The sequence below is a fragment of the Carassius carassius genome, chromosome 40 (assembly GCF_963082965.1).
Source record: "Carassius carassius chromosome 40, fCarCar2.1, whole genome shotgun sequence".
Classification (NCBI taxonomy): domain Eukaryota; kingdom Metazoa; phylum Chordata; class Actinopteri; order Cypriniformes; family Cyprinidae; genus Carassius; species Carassius carassius.
Genome location: NC_081794.1, coordinates 14,522,076 through 14,538,191, shown reverse-complemented (window position 1 = coordinate 14,538,191; position 16,116 = coordinate 14,522,076). Strand labels below are relative to the sequence as shown.

Below are 16,116 nucleotides of genomic sequence, written 5' to 3'. Positions count from 1 at the left end.
ACGATGTGTCGTTTAAGCATCGATATCGCGATGTACGAATCCACGATAGTCACATCGCAGGATGTGCGATGTAGGCTGTCGTAGTTGATCCGTTATTCATTAACTGTATGGGCCAGCTACTCCCCTGCCCTTGACAGTGTGATTCGCGGATTAATTGCACAGCTTAACCATCATAGAGTGAAAGTTTATAATTGACAGGACTGAAAACCACATGCAAGTTTAACAGGGCAGAGAGAGAGGGAGCGCGAGAGAGACAGAGAGAGCGCGCGAGAGAGAGACAGAGAGCGCGAGAGAGACAGCGCGCGAGAGAGACAGACAGAGAGAGAGAGAGAGCGCGCGCGAGAGAGACAGAGACAGAGAGAGAGAGAGAGAGAGAGAGAGAGAGCGCGAGAGACAGGGAGAGAGAGCGCGCGCGAGAGACAGGGAGAGAGAGCGCGCGCGAGAGAGACAGACAGAGAGAGCGCGCGCGAGAGAGACAGACAGAGAGAGAGAGAGAGAGAGAGAGAGAGAGCGCGCGAGAGAGACAGACAGAGATTACATTAGAAGTACCATCAATGTTTATAGAAATGTATATGGATTTATTTTGCATGTTTTTTTTTTCTTATGAATATATATGTATTTTTGTTTTGTTTGTTTCTATTCTGCTATGTACAATGCTTTGGCAATATGTACCTTTGTATGTCATGCCAATAAAGCAATATGAATTGAATTGAGATAGAGAGAGAGAGAGAGAGACCGAGAGAGAGCGAGCCGTTTTCAAACAACACGAAATGAGAATGTAAGTGTGCTCACCCCATTTTTGTTTGTAAGAAAAAATATTGCAATATATATCGCAGAAAAATAAAATATCGCAATGTCATTTTTACCCAATATCGTGCAGCCCTAGTGGAAAGATATAGTTTGTTGATAATGATTTCATTTGAATGGTAACAACCATACAAAGTCTAATTATTCTAACTGAATGTATTGATAAAGTTAAAGAATTTGACGTAAATGATGACACGTACATTTAGTAAGGTTAGGAAAATATTGCACATCATGAGGTAAAGTGTCCTAGAAATCAATTTAAGGCAAATATCAAAAATATGCTAGAACTTATAGATCAATGATGAGACTACTGCTTCAGAATGGATTACAAATAAAAATAAGGCTTTTTTTTTGACCCAGACAAGCAACATTTTTACTCTGACAAGTGAATGACAGATTTACATTTTACAGGTTTAAATGTCAAACATTGCTATACCCCATTTTGAATGATCCAAGAAGCCTAATACTGTATGCTTCACACATTGCCACCACTGATTTCCTATGGATCTGCAGGGTCTGTAAGCCATGCCTTTGGCTCAAGCTGAGCTAATCACTGGCCCTGTTGTACTCCAACAGAACCACCCCACTATGGGCTATACACCACAGCCAGCGGGCAGAGGGAATGATGCCAACAGAGCAATGAACTTTACATATCGCTGCAGGGGAAGAAAATTTTTTTAAAAAGAGGAGTTCAAGTTTCAACATGAGACAACATTCCAGACATGGCTAACCCGCCCAATCTCTCAATTTCCATCTATGTCCCCCTCTCTATCCCTCGCTCACAGTATCTACACAAAAGTGTGCGTGCAAATACAAACACCCTTTGTGTCTGTCAACAGTGGTCTTTTCTCGTTGAATGGAAAAGCTGCTTCAAATGTGGGCATCTCTCAAATGAAATGAGCCACAGAAACCACACAGGACTCAACCACTCCCTAAACACACACAATAAACATAATGAGCCAATTTAAAGGACACCTTGTATCAAGTCATTCATTGTCACTGAGCCTGTTGGGGTTTTTTATGCTTGAAGGCATCTTTACACCTTTCCTTATGAATAGAATCTCCCCTCAAAAACCTTTAAAAGCACAATGACATACAGGTACAGAGTGAATCTGAAGTTTGGACACAAACAGGTGAGAAGACAGAGTATAGGTATAATCAACAATAGCCTTAAATATGCACTGATTTTAGGAATTTGGCACATTTACACTGACAATGACACCGAAAATGCATCTGTGAAAAATGTTAAACTAATGTCAGTTCTTAGTCTTTAATTAATCACAACTTCTAAGATGAAAAACAAAACCTGAATGAAGATTTTGAGGCACAGTTAAGCACACACCTCCAGTGTTTCATACATATGTACAAAATATAAATGGATTTAATGACATTTTCAAGTAAACTATCATTACAAAAGTTTGGTGTCACAAGATTTTTTAAAGGAATTAATACTTGTTATATTTAGTAAGGCTAAATTAAATTGCATGTATTAAAAAGTCTTCCAAAAAAGTATTTAAAATAAAAGCTGTTCATTTGAATTTTCTATTCAAGAATCCTAATAGAGAGAGAGAGAGAGATAGAGAGCACATGGTTTCCACAAAAACATTAAGTCAATTGTTTGACTTTTGACAATTGTTAAGTCAAGTCTATCATTTTACAAATAATAGAAATAAAATAAAAAAAATTGTGAACCAAATCAGCATATTAGAATGATTTCTGAAGAATCATGTGACACTAAAAAACTAAATGCGGAAATTCTTTACTTTAAAAATCATAGAAGCATATAAAAAAATTATATACGTTTTTTTTTTTAATGCAAAACAATTTCACAATATTGCTATTTTTACTATATTTCAATTTTTTTCCAATTATTATTATTATTATTTTTTGAAAGTCTGAACATAAGAAGCCATGAGCTCTTACGGAGAACTTATAGGTCAATGAAAGAAAAGTATCATGTTAGTTCAAAAATGAGTTAAAATTAACTTTTATAGTGAAAATGTCATTTGTTCAAAAACAATAATTTGTAAAGAAAATTATCAAGCTGAAAAGTAGAAATGTTTGGCATATTTTTTTTTTATTGGAATTGTCAACATAAAAAAATGTACTAATGAAGTAAATTTGCAAAGCATAATAAAACCTAATACTTGAAAACCTACAATCAAATCAAAGTTGTGCCACTATCCTGCCATTTTGTTGTCATGAGACAAAAAGGAATGCGTGGATATGACATAAAAAAATATTTTAAAAATCACATTCTGACACCAAAAGATATGTTTTTTTCCATCTCAAATGTAGCATAATAATCCTAAGAAAAACATCTTGATATTCATGACTCATAAATATACATACACAAGACCCAGCAGTCACATTACTTTTATCCCACAAGCTTTTGTGACAGTATGTTCAAAGGGAATTACCACCACAAAATAGGAAAAAGGTTTTACTGTAATACCTTTCCAAAACATTGGATCTTGGCTCATTTCTTAAACCACGTTCTGCCACATGATGAAAGCCTCTCTGAACAAAACAACTGGAAAATTGTCAAGGTGTCTGAGCTCACTGTCAGTGGATTAGAGGAGATAAACGAAGGACCTGGTTATGTAACACACACACACACAACGTGACTGTGCACAAAGGTGACTTACTGGCTCAATGTACATTTGAAATAATGTAAATGATCTTGCAAAAGACTCAAACAATTTAGTTTTACTGCTAAATTGTCATTCTGCAAAATACAATTTATCCTACCCACACTGGACTATGAACAGTGTTGGGAAGGTTTCTTTGGAAATGTAATAGATTACAGATACAAGTGACCCTATTTAAAATGTAATAAGTAGTGTATGTAACGATTTCAATTACATTATTAATGTAATCAATTACTTTTCTAAATTTCTAATGAACGTTTTTAACCGTTAATCATTTTCAAACATTTAAACCAGGCAGGGTTAACCTTACAGTAGTCATGTATTTGTCTCAACCCTGTTACCGACACAAGCATTACTAGATACTATAGTTTAATTAGAACTCATATGCCACTGAACAATATAGGCATTAGCTAAATATAATATACAGGGGGTGATCTTTAACAAAAAATTGAATTTTACACAGACAATCTTTAAAAACAGGGTCAACCCTAATCGATGTCATCCCTGTTACCCACTTCAAAACCTGTTGCTCTAAAAAGTAACAGTTTTGATGATTTCAAACTAATTTGCTAATTGCTAGCTAATATTCAAGTTCACAAAAGCAGTTTTTAACAAGGGTTTACGGTAACAGGGCTGACATGAAATCAGGGGACATCAAGAAAATGACTCATGTATGCATACTTATGCCAAAAAACAATTCTTAATATGTTATACAACAGACTGTATTTTGAACAATATGCAAATGTGATTGTTATATCATTTCGCAAATTAAAAGTCCTGCTGAAAAAGAAAAAAAATCATAGTGAGGGACAGGCCAAAAAGCTTACCTTTATCAGCACAAATGCTATTTAAATAATATAAAATAATATTTAATTGACCTTTTTGATGTAAAATTGATGAAAGCATACATAGTAGTGTTACTGTTGTTATTGTTTATTGTTACTGTATTGTTTTTAAATTGCACATTTATTTGTTGTTATACTAAATCTCTGTTTCATTATTTCAAAGGGATGCAAAAGGCAACGATTTCATGGAATGACCCATAAATAAATCAGACTACCAAATCATGTGATACATGCTGTATGCATGTTGGTTCAAAACTATACTATAACACAAAAAAGGCTTTTGGCGAACTTACATCTAAGACTACCTGCATATCCATGATGGTTATCTTTCTCTTTCTCTTCAAAATGAAAATCTTTAGCCAATCCTGTACGAGAAGGTTAGAAAGAAGGTATTTAAGATAATCTTTACAGACTGATCCTAGTTACTCACTCGAAGGAAGATAAAATCAATACAATGAAAGCACACATGGTGTTCTGATTTCATATCTCTCAAATAGTCTGGATACGTCACCTGCTCTTGTAAGGTTGTTTTGGTGCTGATGACTGTAAACAAAGCTGCTGAGAACCAGTCAGCTCGAATGAATCTTACCTTTACCTTGCTAGTCTGTGCATAAAGACTTTTCTCCAAAAAGGACATTTTTATCATGGAAGCTTCAATTAATCATTTTCGTGAAATTAATGCTGTTGGAAATAACTAGGCCAGTAACGCCTTGTTTAAGAAAATCTGAGCTGAAGCTCAGTGGATCATATGACCAATGGCCATAGTGATAACAAAGATTATGTTAAGTTTTGATATAGGTCATTATTCAGCTTTACAATACAGAACATTTGGGTCACAGAGGTCAAATATAAGCCTGGCTATTGTCTCACTATAATAAAACAAAGCTACAAAGGGCATGTCTATGTAAGTGCAATATTATTTATTCAGATACATTTACTCTGAAATTACTTATTCAAAGAGGTGATTTCTTGCTTTGGAATTACTTTCACTACATATTACATAAGCCAATGAGGATATGAATGTGTTGAGATTTTTGAAGCCCACAGACGCTCATTATCATTCATTTGCATCGACAATGAAACAGGAAAGGTGAGACAAATCATAGCTGAAAAGTTAAGTAACAACACAACTAAATCACGCCCATATTTATTATAGCTACAAACAATCACTTGTCCCTCTGACACCATGTACTAACCAGAAGTGATGCTATGTGTTCAACAACGAGTGGTTTGTCTCTCTTCACCAAAAGAAACAGAACATATTTGATATTTAAAATGTACAGCAATGTGCTGTGGGATCCAGACCAATGAGATTCCACAGTGCATTGCCACAATAACAGAAACCAAATGATCACCAAAATGCCATTACATAGTTAGAGTTACATTAAATACAGATTAACATGGGATATCTTTTATCATTTTGCCTGGTTTAGGCACAGTTTGAAAATAATGCAAAACAGGGTTTACGTAAAACTTATCCTTTGCACTTTGCAGAAAAATATAATATGGTGTATAATATATAATACGTAATATGGTGTCACTGGTATAAAATGACCAGTCTTTCAAAAACTGAGATTATAACCAAATCTTCAATTAAATCATTTCAACAGATTTTGTATATTGTATATAGAATGTACATAGGCTAAGGAAGTTGTTAGAATACCCTGTGTGAGCAAAGTCAGTAAGTTTTCCAGTGCGCTAACTTCAGCAATTTCAGGAAAAAGAAACAGTCTCTACAGTCAACAATCACTTTAAGACAATTAAAACGAAGGCAGAAGAGCGCATTCTCATGCAGTCTTTTCAGTAAATGTGAGGACCTAGATGTAAGATGCTGTATGTGTACGTTGTTTGTGTTTTCTACAGTAGACTTCATGTTCTGTAGACTAATTAAGCTAAAAATAGTTAATGTATGCAAGCTCTCACATAATGCTTATAATACAGTCCATCCTTTAATTAACCAAGTTTTGATGAATATTTAAAAGCTGACTGAAAGATGCAGGACCTGTTTGATAAATTGAAGGAACAGCAGACTTACAGTTTATACTAGATCTATCGATGACTGACATCGCTCAAGGATTAACTCACTGAGCAGATCCCAAAACAGTCCTGAGTAGCCTGACCCATCTGTCATGAACAAGTGGAGAGAGTATTAAAATGTGTACAAGCTTGAGTAAAACATGCTATGTGTGGAAAAACTCTATGGTTTTCAATCAACTCATATGGAACTGCTATTTTTACCATAGTGTTTACAGGGTTTCAGCATTTTTAGGGGAAAGAAGCGACAAAGCAAAATGGCCCAGATGACGGTGCACTGAAATCCAGCTCTCTTTAAAGTTAATCTGTCAGTTTGCCATATGGGTTATCCCCCTATTATTTGTAAGACAGGTGGGGGTAGACATGAACACCAGAATTTTCAGATTTTGCTAAAATGAAGGAGGCGGTTAAGAATTTCAGGTTTTAATGCTGAATTTAAGCCATACAAGATACAGTATAGGAGCATCTCAGTACATTAGAATGTCGTGAAAAAGTTAATTTATTTCAGTAATTCAAGTCAAATTGTGAAACTCGTGTATTGAATAAATTCAGTGTACACACACTGAAGTAGTTTAAGTCTTTGGTTCTTTTAATTGTGATGATTTCGGCTCACTTTTAACAAAAACCCACCAATTCACTACCTCAACAAAATAGAATAATTAATAAGACCAATAAAAAATTACAAATAAAAATTTAGTGAATTGTTACTCTTCTGGAAAGTATGTTAATTTACTGTACATGTACTCAATACTTGGGGCTCCTTTTGCTTTATTTAATGCCTCAATTCAGCATGGCATGGAGGTGATCAGTTTGCGGCACTGCTGAGGTGGTCTGGAAGCCCAGGTTTCTTTGACAGTGGCCTTCAGCTCATCTGTATTTTTTTTGGTCTTGTTTTTCATTTTCCTCTTGACAATACCCCATAGATTCTCTATGGGGTTCAGGTCTGGTGAGTTAGCTGGCCAATCAAGCACACCAACATCATGGTCATTTAACCAACTTTTGGTGCTTTTGGCAGTGTGAGCAGGTGCCAAATCCTGCTGGAAAATGAAATCAGCTGGTCAGCAGAAGGAAGCATGAAGTGATCCAAAAACTTCTTGGTAAACGGGTGCAGAGACTTTGGTTTTCAAAAAAACACAAATGGACTGACACAAGCAGATGACACCCCAAATTTACTCCAAGCAACATGAGCTTCTCCACCCTTCCTCCAGAATCTAGGTCCTTGGTTTCAAAATGAAATCTGAAAAGAGGACTTTGGACCAATGAGCAACAGTCCAGTTCTTCTCCTTAGCCCAGGTAAGACGACTCTGATGTTGTCCGTGGTTCAGGAGTGGCTTAACAAGAGGAATACGACAACTGTAGCCAAATAACTTGACCCGTTTATATACCTTGACCCCAGCCTCAGTCCATTACTTGTGAAGTTCACTCAATTTCCTCAATCAATTTTGCTTGACAATCCTCATAAGGCTGCGGTTCTCTCAGTTGGTTGCGCATCTTTTTCTTCCACTCAACTTTCCTGTTAACATGCTTGGATACAGCACTCTGTGAACAGCCAGCTTCTTTGGCAATGAATGTTTGTTAAATGTGAGCAAAAATCATCACAATTAAAAGAACCAAAGCCTTTTCTTTAAATTCTGCATGAAATTAAAATTCCCTTATTTTAAATGTTTACTTTTGATTTAACTCTTTTACTTGATCTTTGAATGCTGGACTTAAAACGTAAGACTTAATGACTGCTTAAAACACTTTCTTAAATTCGACCTCAAGCTTGCATTCAGATATGACTGAATCGATTTATAATCCATAGAACCAAGTCCCCTCTCTACATTATTTCTGATAATCAATATCATTCAGATGTAAGTCATAATACAAAAGAGATGATCTGTCTCTTCTTTCGTTTCATCGCAACTTTAAATAAAAAGTAAGGCAGTTACCAGAGTTGCCAGGTTTTCACACCAAAACCTGCCCAATTGCTACTCAAAACTATTTTTATTTGTAATTTTTCCCTTTTACTAGGGAAAAGTAAGTAAATGAGGGACTTTTTAGGAAAATTTGCTATTAAAAAATATTGAGAACTTTTTGGTGTTGCCTTGTTTTGTAAAACCCAACCCACTCCCAAAAATCTCAAAGGCACTTCTTTATGAAAGTGCCTGATTAAGATTGATATGGCATTGTGTGACAAGAAACACATTCAAAACTAATAAAAAAGACTTCACACTGCCATCAATATCCTGTAGTAGAATATGACCACAATAGTGTTGACTATAAGCTTTCAGATATGCAGGGAGTTCACGGACTGTCACGGACTGTTCACCTGCCACGAACTGACCCTGTTTGGTCTCCAGTTGAAGCAGTCTCCATCTGCTTGGGGAAAACATAATCTGCAGGTGCACTGCACCAACTTGGCCAACAACTGACCCTTGACCGCCTAGTGAGTAGACAGACTACTGATTTAATCCCCCAAAAAAGGCTTTAATGTGCCATTCTAACTGCAGTTGATGTCTGAAGGTACCTGTTTACATCTAGTTTTTATGTGGAGTGAATACATTACTGGAATGGTCAAGAGATGCTAATGGTCTTTTCATGTTCAGTTTGGATGCAGCTGTTGTTTGGTGTCATATAGGGCTAATTAGTGTTATTGCCACTGCTGCTGCAGCTCAGATGTTAAATTAATGAGTCCCTGATGGTTAATCTTAATATTAGACACAACAACATCTTAGCCAAATCGAATCAATTTATGGGCTTGAAAATGAATTCTTCACCTGGAATGTAATCTGGGACATAAGAACAGCATTTTTAAAAAAAGAGCATAGAGTGTATCAGACTGCAGATTATTTCTTTTTAAATATTTTAAATGTGAAAAAGAAACTTTCAGAAGACACTTAATTTACGTATAATCTGACCTGTGGCTGATAATGTTTTCAAATGGCCGCTGCCAAAAGAAGAAATAAGTAAGCCAAAAAAGCAGCCTACTGTACTTACTATTTCGGTTGGTCTTGATCTTGGCCAGAAGTTTATGAGCTAAAGGAAGGTCTCCATTCTTCACAGCCAGAAGAAGGTCCTGCTCCTTGCCCATGGTTTTCGTCCAGCTTCCAGAAAAGTGTTATAATCTGGATTCACAATTTCATGATCTCTCGGTTCATTAAACTTTGGACTTGGCTTTTGTTTACCTTATCACTTTTTGGTTTGCTTTTACACATATGGTCTAAATATTTAGCACACTGCGCTTTTAATTTAATGTCCTATGCTACATAAAGTAGATGATTGCTTTTGAGCAGCGAGAATATACTGAATGTAAGCCATCCTTACAGCCAGAAACATCACAAGGACACCTATGGGGAAAACAGACATGCTGTATTATCAAGGCTCTCTATACAGTCATATACTCTTTAACATAATATTCGTACATAAAACGCAACTTTGCTGCTGCTGTTGTTTTAAGAAAACATCTCATGACGTCTTGAATCTGAATTTTTATGTAAAAGAAACAAGCAACCAATCAATTAAGACAACATAAGAGCGTGTGATCGTTTGGATGTTATTAAAAGTACAGTAGGAAGGAGAGTGAGACGTTGAAAATAACCCTAAGCATTAATGACAACTTTCCTGAACGGTTACCTCTCTGGGTGTTATTTAATCAAATTGTAAATAAGTAATGCACTTGTCGTGTAGAGCTGTGGGATCACGTAGCCTACTCACCAATGCGTAGTCAGGTCGATAAAAGCGCTTAAAGCCACTTATTCCTCGAAACCGACGAAGTTTATGAAGTATAATCCCGTTTGTGTTTTCCGTTTCTGTTCGGGAAATCGCAAAAGCGCAATGCCATACTTGAACGTCTTTGACACAACACAAGTGACCGGTGCGTGAGCGCGCGCGGATCAGTCACGCGCCTCTCTAGTGCTCGCTCTTCCTGAAAGGTGCGCTGTGAAGACTCTTATATTGCAGAAAAAAAGGATTCCAAGGATTTCAAGGACGAATATCTCCTACAAAATACTCTGTGCGTTCAAATTACTGGATGTAATGTTCCAAAGATATCCATATCATTTCATGTTATATTTACAGCTTGACTTTATACCATAATTGTTCATTTGTTGCTAATTTAACAGTTATTTCACCATGGACTTCGTATTCGTTGATGGACATTTAATCATTTAAAACATCTGGGACTCCCATGTTAATTCGTTGTCGTTTCTAAAGTTATCGCGACATCTGGTGTCTGGACGATGTAATGTCCTGAGAGCTCTTGGCGGGAACCACAAACTAGTTCAGGGTTGTCAAACTCAATTCCTGAAGGGCCAGGGCCCTGCAAAGTTGAGCTTTCTCCATAATTAAACACATCTGATCCAAGTAATCAAGTCATTCAGGCTAATTTGAAAATTAAGTATTTGGAACAAAACTTTTCAAGGGCTCTGGCCCTTCAGGAATTGAGTTTGACATCCCTGAAATAGTTGTTAATTTGGCACCTACTGATTGTGCCCCTTAATGTCACACAATATGCAAAAATTATTTGCAAAGAGATCTGACTCCAAAACACTGTCTCAACCACTTTTTTTAATCTAGTAAGTATTTGGGTCATTTCAAAGATGATGATTTTCTTGTAAGAAACACAGATTCGTTTAGATTTTCGCAAATACATCCAGATAAATTTGTCGTCATGAAATTTCTTCCAGGTTCTCATCTCCAAACGATAATCATGATTAGCATAAAGCACTAGTTTAGTGTGTTTGTTGTCATAGTAGTTATGGGATATTTCTTATATTAACCATAGGCTCTCACCTGCAAGAAAGCAGAAAAAAACAAATGGCGTTGCTATAAAACAATAAGCCCAGGGGTCAGTACATCTGTTAAAATCAATCTGAACTATTATTATTATTACTGCTATTATTATTACAATAACACTTAAAATGTCACATGTGTGCATAGCCAGCAGAAGAGTAAATGCTCCATTAGTTGGCCTGACTAGCCACCATCTTTTTGTTTTCAATTGTTTTGCCATAAGAAACCTAAAATAAAAAATGTAAGACATGGCCATCAATGAATAATTAACAGATATGTTCATGCTCTGAATATATGGTTGTATGGAAATTAAAGCTCTTACCTGTTTCGCACATATCTGAGAAAGTCTAAATTGAGGATGTATTAAGAAGTTTTATTAAAATGGCCACTGTAATAATTCCTTGGCTTTCAAAATAATAATAATAACTCACTGAACAACAGTCTGAAAGTTTATTTGTATATTAGAATGTTCTTGATCACTCAAGTGTCACTTAAAAGCATCATCAGCTGCACTCGTTGGATCTGGCCTTATGTTGTTCAAGTTTAAGACCATCATAATAACTATAGAGCAAAATGCCCAGTTGAAATATATGAGATGTAATGTTAATCTGAACTGTGAAGGTAAAACAAATTCAAATTATGACAAATGTGAATGGGGAGGAGAATTTATATGTGCATCAGTTTTTGGAAAAATAAAGTCTTCCACATAGTAACCACCTGTGTATCCATAATCATTGAAGGTTGTGCATTTCTTACACGGATGCACCAAGAATATACATTAAGTGTCTAAAACTGAATGATAAAGTTTGCCGTCTTTAACTTAACTATGTTAAATTGAATGCCCGAAGCAAACTTCTTAAATCATCACAACATTAATAATAACACCAAAATAAGACTGCTCTCTTTATCTGGCAATCTCAGGTGCACAAAAGTTGTTTTTGTTACAGCAGTAGTTTCCCTAGAAGATTTTCCTTTGAGATTTTAAAGTCCAAGTGCATGAATCCATCATAAAAAGTATTCCACATGGCTTTGGGGGGTTAATAAAAGCCTTCTGAAGTGAATTGATGAGTTCATTTAAAACTTTATAAATCATAATCTCTAGTTTCCACATTCACGAGAGAGTGGCGTTCCAGAAGATGACGTAATGCAGGCACCAAGTTTTGTTTACAGCAAAGAAAAAACAGTCTCCTCTTGGCTTATATTGAAATTATGCTCCATGTGGAGTACTTTTTATGATGGATGGATGGATGCACTATTTTTCGTCTACAAAATCTTGACACCTATTCACTGCCATTATAAAGTTTGGAAGAGCCAGGACATTTTTTCATATAACTCTGATTGTATTTGTCTGAAAGTAGAATGTCATATAAACATGGATGGCTTGAAGGTAAGTAAATGATGGGGTAATTTTAATTTTTGGGTGAATCAGCCGAGATTAAAGCTTTGACAAGATATCCTGATGTAACACATAATAACTCTGAATGATTTCATCTGCCAAGTAAACTTTTCAGTTTACCTGAACACACAATCAGTAGAGTCAATCTCCTTTTCTAGCCTGGAGCCATTGAGAATGCCATCATTCCCATCAACAGCACAATGAATACAGCCATCCTTCACTCTTATGGGTACTTGTAGTAACTGAGTACTAGATGCTAGTTAAGGGATGGTGTCAACAGCTGCTTTTGTGGCTATAAAAAAGAACAATTGTGCATTATTCTAAAACCATGTCTTTATAAACCATATACCGCATCACATTTATGCTTTCAGATTAAACACATCTGTGTAATTGAGTCCCATATAGCCAAAGGGGTTGTTGAGATGATCACTTTGTAAAAACAGCTGAATGTTTGGAATAAACTTCTCCTTAAACACAGGATTAGAGGAATTTTACAAGGAGGCCATGCATTTCTGAAAAAAAATATTGAATACGTCTTTAACCCTATAAAGCCTGACAAATGAAAAACTGTTTGAAAAGTTGTATGTGCTTATGTGATTTATGATAAAGGGAGAATATAGAGCTCATGCTTGAGGGAAAAAACTCAATTTTATTCAGAGCCCAAACTAAGCAAAAATCTGCTGTTTGGTACGGTTGTTACTTTTTAGCACGATACCCTCACCTGTCACCAATTCATCTGCTTATTTTAGAATGTTTAATTTTTTTTTTTACTTGGATACCCTATAAACATTCAACTTATTTCCCCTGTCTCGACTTTTTCAGAATGTGTTGCAGCCATCAAGATCTCTTTTAATTTACAACTTAATATAATTAAGTTGATCAGTGAAATATTGTAAATCTTTTCTTTGTTCAGTCGTTTAAATAAAAATCAACCAACGAGAAATAGACTGAAATAGAATAACCAAATCAAAGATTTTTGTGCTAACAGTTAACAAAATGTCCCACCATTTTTGAAAATGGGGCTGGCTGTATCGTTTTCTAGGGGGAGAAAATGACACATGGAGAAATCATGCACACCTACAGTAAGTTGCCTCGGTCTAGTAAATGTTCATTTTAAGATATTACCAACAATGGAAAAGTTTTTACATTTTCTTTGCAAAAATCACTGAACATAGACATTCACCATGATTAAAAAATTTACATTTTAGAAATACACTTAAAAGGCCTTTAACTTGCAAAAGATAAAACCTACCAGATCTGAACAATCTGTTCTTCACAAAGACCGTAAAAGAATAGAGAGCCTCCTTCTGCTTTTGATGTGTTTGTGTTTTTAAAAAGTCAGACGGTTTCACAAATTGTCACCCCCTCCTTTCGTGGAATTATAGTCCAGTATAATTTCTGGCTTAAGGTCCTCTCTTGCACTCAGTGATGCATTTCTGTGCATTGTACTCATCACAAGGACATTCTTGTTTCTGGGCAATAGGAAACTACTGTTGCATTTTCAGAGAAAGCTAATTTTGATGAATGCACGTTTCTGCCCTCCATGTTCAGAATCTCTCTGGGTAGCTCAGGTTTGTCATTTGTAATTTGCCATTAATTTTGAACACCATGATTTAGCTTTGTGAATGTGTTTGGTTAGGGTTAGAGCACTTTTAGATACACTTACTGTTTAGAACTGGAGTTGATGCCCTGACATACTTAAAATAAATGTTTTTATGTTGTGTCTGTACAGTTGCTTTTGAAAAGCTACCTATGATAGTCAAATTGACCCACGAACATCACAAACGTAATAGTAGTTTTGTTTGTATATGTCAAAAAACACCAGCATGTTGAAACTTTGCATGCATGTTCATGATGATAAATGAGAAAAAGTCACAAAAAAAGTCACAAAAAAAAAAAAAAAAAAAAAGATTTAATATTATTTCAGGTAGCTTGAAAAAATAAGTGATAAGCCACCATCTGTGGCTGACAAAATATTTTTCTGTATTGGAATAAGTGTGGAAAACCAAATTTTTTTGCTTCATAAGGTAGTAGAAAAATAAAATAACAAAATATATCCATGAAATGTTATTATTTTGGGTCAGTTGCCTTAGAGCATTAAAATATGCGGGTCAAACTGACCCGCGAACATCACAAACATAATAGTAATTTTGTTTGTATATGTCAAAAAACACCAGCATGTTGAAACTTTGCATGCATGTTCATGATGATAAATGAGAAAAAGTCACAAAATATCAAGAAATAACATAGGTTAACCAGTATTTCCAACAACTAGAAAATCTAAAGGGGTCAAATTGACCCGCAACATACAAGGGTTAAACACTGAATACTGACATGGCTGTCTAATAGAGTTGGCTTTGGGGAAAAAAATGTTGTAAAAGAGTAAACATAAAAGATTAATGTTCAGATACAGTTTGTTCTTCACAAAGACTATCAGAATACACAGTATCTTTCTTTCTGTCTTTGATGCGTTTGTGTCTTTGGTAAAGTCTATGGATTATAGAGTCACAGAATTTCTTCAAAGTCTTAAGCTTTTCAGGCCTGTGGTAAGAATAAGTTTGTTAACCCTTTAAAAATATCAACATTTCTACACTGATTATTCATAAAATCTTAATTCGTCTTTTTCAAACAATTATAGACAATCTGAAAAATACAGATACGTGTATTTTCTGAGTTTTTATTGAATACATTCAGTAATTGTTCACATGCAAGGTGAAGAAGGTCACCTAAACATTTTCTTAACTGCTTATAAGACTTTTGACCAATTCTGAACCCTCTCTCCCCACAAAGCTCTATCAGTTTATCAATATTTCTGGGATGTCTTTATGATGTCTGTCATGTTCATTCATGTAGTTTCTGAAGTTTGATGATGCTTATCAATAGCTTATCATTTGATGATGCTTATCAACAGTTCTGGAAGAACATTTGTTAGATAGGATGAGCTATAAAAAGTATACTTTAGATGTAGAAAAAAATAAATAACTACTTTAAAGTTGGTCATATGTGGCTATTGATCATATGTGGCCCAGGTTTAGGAAAAAAATAAATATATAGAATTTCTTAGAAAAACATTATTTAAGAAAATTAAGAAAATAAACATTAGAATAAAATGTATATATATATATATATATATGTATATATATATATATATATATATATATATATATATATATATATATATATATATATATATATATATATGGGTGATTCTTCAATTAGGGGAACTTTTATGTCCCCAGGTTATACATTCATGTTAAAAATACAATATTATAAAATAAATAGATAAGTTATTTCAAATAATATTTATTGCACCACCAAAAAATGTTATACACTAAAATCAGTATGATTTCCCTTTTTTTAAAATGTTTTCATCACTTCATTTGCCTACTCAGGCCTTGTCCCCAACCCAGACTTTAAAACTTATCTGCTCTGAAAATGTGATAAAATTTAATCAGTTCATTAAAAAATCACAATATATGTTTAAACAGTTACTTAAAAAGGCACTTGATGCATAATTTGGGTTCATATCTGTGCAATTTGTGAATATTTTTAACAATTTAATATTGTCCACAACAAAACTGTCATTATCGCAACAGTCTATGATTTCAAC

General features: G+C 34.9%; 1 protein-coding gene across 1 annotated transcript in view; it reads right to left on the bottom strand.

The window, feature by feature from the left end:
* The window catches only part of LOC132122193 (caskin-2-like), a 65,817-nt gene extending 55,577 nt beyond the window's left edge, over positions 1 to 10,240 (bottom strand). The window contains exons 1-2 of the mRNA XM_059532164.1: positions 10,034 to 10,240; positions 9,317 to 9,666 (exon numbers count right to left, since the gene is read on the bottom strand). Coding sequence (XP_059388147.1) covers positions 9,317 to 9,410 — 94 coding nt within the window. The 5' untranslated portion in view covers positions 9,411 to 9,666; positions 10,034 to 10,240. The remainder of the gene's footprint in view (positions 1 to 9,316; positions 9,667 to 10,033) is intronic.
* Between the last annotated feature and the right edge of the window lie 5,876 nt (positions 10,241 to 16,116).